At 38.4% G+C, this 9084-nt stretch overlaps 1 protein-coding gene across 2 annotated transcripts; it reads right to left on the bottom strand.

Annotated features, from left to right (window-relative positions):
- Window positions 1-280: 280 nt before the first annotated feature.
- Window positions 281-9084, bottom strand: LTV1 (LTV1 ribosome biogenesis factor). 2 transcript variants are annotated; one of them, XM_057406916.1, is made up of 11 exons: window positions 8969-9084; window positions 7637-7768; window positions 6959-7147; window positions 5844-5931; window positions 4782-4902; window positions 4037-4280; window positions 3422-3549; window positions 2334-2467; window positions 2082-2134; window positions 1141-1350; window positions 281-557 (listed from the first exon to the last, which is right to left on the bottom strand). In XM_057406916.1, the coding sequence occupies exons 1-11, from the start codon at window positions 8969-8971 to the stop codon at window positions 510-512; spliced, it is 1350 nt and encodes a 449-aa protein (XP_057262899.1). In that variant the 5' UTR covers window positions 8972-9084; the 3' UTR covers window positions 281-509. The 2 variants fall into 2 exon arrangements, with proteins under 2 accessions (XP_057262899.1, XP_057262894.1); XM_057406911.1 differs by having other exon boundaries at window positions 281-565; window positions 1150-1350; window positions 8969-9083.

Genomic DNA, 9084 nt, shown 5'->3' on the forward strand with positions numbered 1-9084 from the left:
ATTAAAAGGCCTCATCAGTCCTTCTGCTGTATTTAAACATAAGGGAGAGAAGAAACACAAATATATTGCTTTGTAAACTGAGATAATTTAATAGAAGAATTTAACCAGATAGATCATTAAGATTCTGCTGATTTGTTGAATACATATACAAATATGTATATAAAACTTTGTCCAGTGATAGTTTGTAAGAAAAATACATTTCTTATAATTTTAATACCTTTCTATTTTAATGAAACTCTGCAAAAGTTGCCAGGTCACTCACGACCGAATAGACATCAGATGGTTTTATGCATAACTGCATTTCAGAAAGAATAACAAGTTACTGGTTCTTGTTACAGTAGTATGTGAATAACCCCCCTGGAGCATGACTGGCAAAGCTATGAGTTAGCAGTTCCCTTCTCAATACAAATGAAAACTTGAGGTTGTTTTCAAAGAAAGTTCCTCAGTTTCATCAAGACAGCTTCAGTCCTTGAACGTTCTGTTTCAGATTGAGCAACTCTTTCTCTTGCCTAGTTTTCTCCAACTTGAAGGCTAGCTTGTTGGCTTTCTTTTCCTTCCTGCGCTCCTGTGAGTACCAATAATTACAGATTTAGAAAATAGGCATGACATGCAAGAAGAAGCCATTCAAATTAACAGTTCTAGATCATGAAAACAGCAGCAATCTGGACAAGAATATTATTTATGGCACTCATTATTAGCAGTCAAATCATGTACCACGAAGATTACCATCTTTAATCAGCTGAAGCTTCTGATATGCTGGCAATTTCTGTTCCTAAATAAAACAGCTAGTATCTCATAGTGGCAAATCAGATTTCCCACATTTCTTTCAGAGCTTTTTTACTTTGTGTGATCTGAAACATCACAACTGTTTCCTTTGCCTCCCTAGAAAATTAAATGCAAGGGCTCCTTCCAGTGTTATTGTGGCCACAATTACATATATAACAGTCCCAAAATTAGGATGACAAAATGATGATGTTAACTTTCTTTCCAGTGGATATTTTAAAGAACCAGTAACCAGTCTTTTGAGACCAGCAGGTCTTTCCCATTGATTTCCAGGCACAAGAACAAGTGAGCTTTAAAAAAGTTTGTGAGACAGAATTCAGATAATGTAACACGTTTTTGCAGGTTCTTATTTAAAACAAAGCATACCTTTCGCTCCTCTTTTATTGCCTGTTTTCTAGCTCTGCGATCCTCTTTGCTCTCATCTTTGGAACGGGGCTGTGTTGATGCTCTTGGCAAGTCGCTGCCATTAATCATTTGCATGCGTTCAATCTGCTTAGCAGTAAGATGTTTCTGAGGCAAGATGTGTAGAGGAATTCCAGTCTTCCGGGAAATTTTTATGGGTTTGGGCTAAAATAGAGAGCAGATTATGTATGAATGGCCCCCAGCTCTGCCTGCAAGGAATGCACACCACACTGCCTTATCAGTATAAAAACATTAGATTCAGATTTAACAGTAATAAACATGGAAGTTTCCTCACACTATTTTCTTCCCTCAGAAAAACGCACATTAATCCCTAAGAAAGAAATCAACCTGTGAAGAGAATCTGGCCTCCCAGAATAAGAAAAAAAAATATATAATCTTTTATTTAAATATTACTAAAGGCACTTAACATTCCTTTAGAAACTTCCACAGAAAAGGTTTCCTTTCACAATTTCAAAGATCAAGCTATGTTCCAATGATGGGGAATGTCTAGAAGACCAAAAGAACTAGAAGAAATTGTTTCAAACTGTAGCAGGGAAATTAAAGTGTATTTTCAAGAAAAAAAAACAAGCAATGTGTGCTTGTGAGACACAGATTACACACGCGCATATCACAGGTAACAAGAAAGTCAACTCCGCACTCTGCACTTCTGCCCTGCTATTACAGAAATTTTGAACTTAAGCTATTTTCCTTTTACTAATAGAAAAAATATACCCAAACACTTCTTCAGTACAGAGGTAGTATCAAAGTTAACACCCTCCCAACCCTCTTTTCTACTCCTTCTTTTAAAAAACAGATATCCATTGAGAAAACAATCATTTTGGTCTCAAATTTTTCCAGGCCAGGATATTACTCAGAGTTAAGTTTGATGATCTTACCTTTGATGGCTCCTTAATAAGTGTTGGGTGATTATATAAGTTTGAGTATGTACCTAGGTCACAAAAAGAAATAGTAGTGAAGGCTTGCAAACAGACTTTAGGTAGATTTATTATGAATTGTGTTACTACTTAGTCCTTGAAAATTCACAAGCATTAAGTATTTTATCTAAAGCACTGTCAGAAAAGTTCTGAGATCACCTATTGTTTACTTTGAAATTCTAGGAAGACACAAGAGAACTCCAAAATACTTACTCAAAATGGATTCACAATCCCATTTTTCTTTTGGTTCCTCAACAACTACAGTTACTATTTCTTCGTCTTCACTTTCCTCATTCACAGGAGAGTCTAAATCTTCACAAGGTTCAAGAGTATCCAATTTCACGCAACTTTAAAGTCCAAAGAACAAAAAAACTAAGGTTTATCTTCTATTGAAAATGTGTAATTATGTAAACCTGGTGTTCGCTCAGTAAAACCCCAAACTAAAGAAAGCTACTTCCAATGGAACTTGCAGCAAAGTTAAGTTTCCTTAACTAAGCACCCACAAAATACACTAAAACATCAGGACAAGAGATACAGTCAAGAAAAGTATTATGGCATTTTGTATGTGACACATAATATTTGTGACTGGAGGACCGGAAGAGAAGAGGATATACTTTTTAGTCTGTAAGCAAGGCAGCTCTGGAGGAGAATATGTACTCTGCTACTAGGCAGTCATCTTTCACCGCAAGGGACACACTACTGTATCTTTCAATCAGGAAACACAAGACTAATGTGAGAACACTTAGTCATTTAACTTTGGGATATTATCACCTGCTTTAAGACAAAGTGAATACACTATGGAGATGTAGTCTTCCAGGGTCACAGGGCTGCTTTATAAGCACTAATTTTTGCAGTGCCACAACAGCAATAATAGTCACTTGTGAGTTTATTATCATGAAACTAGGTATACAATGGAATCAGCTGCACACCAGCAGGACAGAATATACTTTGCTAGAACAGCAAAAAACAAAGGTAAAGGTGTAGGGAGAAAGGTAAGTTACGCTAAAAAGGCAAAGGAAGAAAGTTTCTATTACTTGCACTATCCTCAATACAATTATACAAAAGGAGTGTAATCTCACATAAACCATCAAAACGCCTCCACTTAATTTTACCATCTCACAAGTTAAGACTGACATTCAGTGATGAGAAAAAATGGATAATATTCATACACAGCTGCTTTTACTGTGGGATGTAATCTTTGAGTACAAGAACAGGAAACAGCATACCCAAAGTTTCAATACAAACACAGGATAACTTAAATGAAACTACTTATGTGAAGCAGTACTTCGGGGGACACATACTTTTTTGCTTTCTCTTTGTAGTAATCATTCAGGACTTCCTGCAACCGAGCATTGTCTGTGTTAATATAGCCTTCTAACTCCACATTATCCAAGGCTCCAATTTCATCTTCATCAAATTGTTCAAAAAACTAAAATAAAGAAGATCACATTTGTCATGCAATTTCTTGATAGCCTAAAGAAGATCTATAAATTTCTTTCTATTTGCCCCTTTTTCCCCTCCCCTCTCATTTGCTGAACAACTGCCAAACACACCTGCAGTAGGATTTCTTCCTTCCTGCCAGTATTCTTCTGGCACAGGAGTCACAAAGTTATCTATTACAGTATATAGATCACCTTCTAGAAAATGTTTCTTATTCTGATACATTATTTCAATCTGCACATTAAAAAACCTGTCACTGCTCATGACAAAAGGTACATCATATTTCCAATTACATCATTTCATGAAGGTATAACTGGCATGGAGAAGAAAAAGGGTGAAAGAACAGTCTTTCCCAGGCATTTGCATAGGCATACAGGACACCACCTTGTGTGCATTTTGACTGTGAGATGTATCAAAAGACAAAAGAAGCATTTAGAATCCTTATGTTTAACAATTACTTTCCTGAGCTGCCTCACCTTCTCAAATCTGTCATCCAGCAGGGTTAACTGCTCATTCCTTCTCATTACTGAAGATGTCATAGAATACTCTGTGAAACGACTCCTGGTTTCTTCTTGCATAAAAAAAAATTCTTTCATCTGTCCATTAACCCCATCATCTGATAAAGGCTCTTCTGAATCACAGTTATTACTGCAACTATCCTTTTCATCACTATCATCCTCCACATCTTCCCACTCATCTTCATCCTCAGCATCTGATCCCCTGAACAGAAGTTTAAAACAGTTTTAGAGTAATACATGGACCTTGCCATAGCTCTGACCAACGATGGGTTATCTGAAACAATTTAGCAATAATAAATTTAAATCTTGAAAGGGAAAGATAAAACTTATTATCTTCAAGTCAGTAAAAGAAAAACGAGTTTAGCATAACTATGTTGCCAAAGCCAGCTTACTGATTTTGTCTGAAAGCTAAAACATTTCTGATAACTTCAAGAATCCTATTACTCCATACATTGCATCTGGAAACAAATACATATAATCCGTGAGCTCAAAGTAACAAATGAAATTGTATCTTGGATAACACATGAAAATTTGATTTTGTAAGCTACCACCCACATAAGACAAGGTAATACTTTTCCCTTCAACACACCTAAGCATTCAATTTGAAACCTTAAACCATTCATGCTTCCTACAAGAACATAAAATAACAAATAACATCATTCATATTTACATATGACAAACAGTTCTATAAAGCTGCATCTACCCCTTCTGTGGGTCATTTGCTTGTAGAACAAAATCATCTTCCAGGATATTTTCTGGATTTTCAAAGTCAAAATCATCATCAAGAGCTGCAACAATATCAGGGTCAAAATCTAGCCGTGGTCCTAGAAAGTTAAAAAACAAACAAACCACCACTTAAATATGTAAGTTTCTCTGACATTACAAAGCTACTTTCCTGGATAATAATCAATCCAGCTAGACTTTTAATTTCCACTAAGGAAAGATTCAACTTAAGTATCACAAGATTCCTCAATAACATTTGTAGATCTGATACAAGCCAGGGCAAGTCACCAGCCACTTGTCAATTTTCCTCATCCAGAAATAAAAATTCTCCAGAGATCTTGCACCTCCATAAATGTACTCTAGTACATTTTACTTAGATAATTTTGCTTCTACAGTATTCTAAGTTAAAGTACTGTACAATCAACTGCCAAGCCTAGCTCCCAGCCCTTTAAATTCCCTACATTACAAAAGATCAGAAAGTTTCTCTAATGCAATTAACAGCAGTGTCTTTAGCATTCTTCTGTTAGGACAGAAACCTACCATAATTACTTTCTGTATGAAGAATTAAGATAGATGTACAGCGAATGTTCAGTGAAAACATGGATACGTAACAAAAGCATACTTAAAGCCTGTAACACTGAAATGTTAATAATGAAGGAAAGAAAATATCACTCAGCCTATGAAAATAAGGGAATTTTTGAGAATGAAAATCCAGTTCAGACTTCCGTTCAAACAGATGGAGTAACAAATCCATAGTCTGAGCTACAGCTCTCCCTTGTTATTATTTTGTATTTGCTACACAATACTAAGAGCTCAAGAATTCTGCACCCCCTGACATCCCCAGCAAACCTAAAAAAGCTATTATTAGTGAATCACAGACAGAGGTCTCAAATTGAAACACAGGTCTCTCATAGATCATTATGTATGTCTGCTATTGAGCCTGTTCTAAACCAAAACTAATATGACACTGTAATTGAAGCCATCATTACCATCTAGTACCTAGATGGCAACTCAAGTTACAGAAAGGTAAAAGATTTGATACCTGAAACAGGAGCAGCTTTATTTAACAAGCCCACATCTTCTTCAAACTCTGTGGCAAACACTGAGGAAGGTAACTTAATAGATGGTGCCTTAGAAAAAGAAACAAAACCAATATTACAATATACTTGTTCTCAGTTTCTCCTTTGAGGTCACATTCATGAAAATATGCAGACAATCACATGACCAAAAGAAACTCTGTGAGCGTTTCTTAAGTGTTAAGACAAGCCCTACTTTATTGGTGGCAAGTTTTCAAAGTTATGCAATGAAAGCCAGGTAAAGTGTCAGCAGCATTCATTCTCATGTCAGTATTCTCCAGGCAAAGTGAAAGTATTTTTTCATCTCTCAAGCTTTTTAGAGAAGGGTTCTACAGCACAATTAAGTCTGTAAAACTTTCTAGTTTGGAGAACACTAACACATATTTGAAATTACCCTTTTGTTGAAAGTCTTCATAGAATCATAGAATGGTTTGAGTTGGAAAAGACTTTAAGATCATCTAGTTCCAACCCCCCTGCCATAGGCTGGGATGCCTCACACTAGACCACATAGCCCCAGGCTCTTCCAATCTGGCCTTGAACTCTGCCAGGAATGGAGCACTTACCACTTCTTTGGGCAACCCACTCCACTGCCTCACCAATCTCACAGAAAAGAACTTCTTCATTATATCTAACCTGAACTTCCCCTCTTCAGTCCCTGATGAAGAGTCACCAAGGAATTGAAAAGTCTGTTTTTACTCCCTCTGGGTTCTGTCACATTTCACATTAAAAACATGGTGCACTGGTAACAGAACCTGGTTTATTTGTAACTCCCAGATCATTCAAGATTTCTAAAAATCATAAAACCAAAATGCCAACCCCAGGAAAACGCATGACTTGTTCAAACAAATAAGCCATCTCTTTCAAGGAAAGCTTGATATGGGTACATGGTGTTTTAACACTGTGCTAGCAAAAACTGTGGCTCGTCAACTTTTATTTTCACTTGTAGGAAAGTCTTACTGTGGGTCAAAAGGATCCTTATATATAGAGATCACAGTCACTATATGAATATGGTTAATGTGTGTACAGAATGCTAAACTCCAACAAACAGGCTAAAATTATTATCAGCAAAAATACCGCTTACTGGAACTCGCTGAATTTCATCTTCTATGCGCCCCTCACTTGTGACAACAATTCTGCTTTGCTGCCCACGAACAGAAGGGACAAGCTCGGAGGGACCAGAGGCTTCTTTCAGATGCTGAAGATAGTCATAGTCATCATCGAAGAACACTCCATACTTCCGCTGCTCTTCCCTCCTTCGCTCCTCATGCCCCTTGGAATTGTAGGAAGAAATACATGGAGTTACTCAAGTCTATTTAAAACTCACTATCAAAACCAAAAGCAATTCATCTATTGAGTATAACTGAATTATAAAGTCCTGTAGTCTTCTCTCCACTCATTATCCTAACTCACAGCCTGCTTGAACATTGTAACTGACCTGTTCAGTGTTCAGGTGCTGCGTCAGCATGACCTTAAACTTTTTCCATAAGCAGCATAACTAACAGACCCTGCTTCTTCAGGGTAGGAGAGGCAATTTTTGTTGTTTTTTTTTAATACATTTCTATTTCAAATGCCAGTTGAGGTAAGCCAGCAGGTCATAACTCACAACTATCACATTCCCCACAACATCCCCTTCCTTTTAATAAACTGGACTAAAAACTACTTTCTCTCAGACTATGTTTTGAATTGTACAATTTCATACACACTTTTCTCTCCTGCAGCACTTCTTATTTGAATCAACCTCCGTATTAAAAGTATTTACTTTCTGTGTAGGCAGTAGAACTCTTTGGGGTGCAGTATCATCAGCAGCAAGTGGATCTCTCTGACTTCTGTGCACTAAATGAAATGTTACTGCTTTCTTCTTCTCTATGAAGGGTTTCTTCTTCTTGTGAGGCTGAAAAAGGACATTTGGTTAATCACTACAAAAAAAAAAGAAATTAAATGTACCTAAAAAGAATTTTATTCTGCCCGGAGTGTGCCACTCTATTCCTTTTAAGGAAATATCTTATCAGCATATTTAGAGACAAAAAGTAAAAAAAGACTAGTAGTAGCTTAAGTCTTCTCACCACCTTCACAACAGCCATTTCATATACTCAAATACTATTTTCAGCTGCAAAACAGCAATACATCGGTACAATAAATATTTGGTTGTAGCATATACACCTTAACATATAACCCTAGAAAGGAATTTTTAGGTAAGTACTTTCGAAACACTGGGTCAAATCGGAAACAAACTTCACCCAAGCAAGGTAGGAAACTGACCTTAGGAAATTCATCTAGACACACATAGCTTTCTGAAAATTGTTTAGACATCTATCCTACACCAGTAATTCACTACCAATCATGAAGGCTGCACCACTACACAGACATAGCTCTAATAACAAAAATGCATCTACCTTTTGGACAAACACAAATCTTGAGCATTCTAACTGGGTGGAAGCCTGTTCTACAAGTCAGCACATCTCACCTGGGGAAACACTTTAATCAAAGTGTCCAGCTTTACTTACATACCAAAACGTGTTAACAGGTACATGCACCTGGCCAACTCCTTTATGGATCTAGCCTATCTTCTTTACCTGGCAACATTAAGTATAAAACACGACACACTATGTCATATCAAATCCCAGAGTATCTGAACTGCAGACATACGTTTGGAATTAAAACCCCCAAACTACACGGTAAAACCTTATGCTCACAGCAACCAAAAAGGAAACTTTTTTGGAAGCAGGGCACTTGCTACCCTTACAAACCTGCCGGTGGCTGATGGCACAAGGAAAAGTGCTTGTGACACAGGAAACCTAACCCCACTCACGGTCCCTTACATGCCCATCACCTGGGCTGCTCTCAGGGAAGCAGGCTGCCCCTTCCCTTCCCCGCCAAAAGCCCGGAGCTGCCGGCGCGGATGCCGGAGCCCGAGGAGGCTCCTGGAGAGCCCAGCAAGCACAGCGGCCAACGGGCCGTTTACCCTTCCACACTGCGCTACGGGAACGGCCCAGTTCAACCCAAACGCTGGGGGAGAACGGACGGGGACGACAGTCCGCGAGTCGCCCGCGCCCGCCCAGCTGCCTGTCCCCATCCTCCTTCTCCTCCTCACCATGGCGCCAGAGGAGGCCGGGCAGCCCGCGCTGCCCCCTGGCAAGAAGAACCGCTACCGCCCAGCACCCTGATCCTGCTCGCTACCACGCGGGCCGGCCCTCAGCACCCCCGAGT

Source organism: Pezoporus wallicus, unplaced genomic scaffold (assembly GCF_028554395.1).
Source record: "Pezoporus wallicus isolate ANWC-B61680 ecotype Strahan unplaced genomic scaffold, APGP_CSIRO_Pwel_v1 contig_3817, whole genome shotgun sequence".
Taxonomy (NCBI): Eukaryota; Metazoa; Chordata; class Aves; order Psittaciformes; family Psittacidae; genus Pezoporus; species Pezoporus wallicus.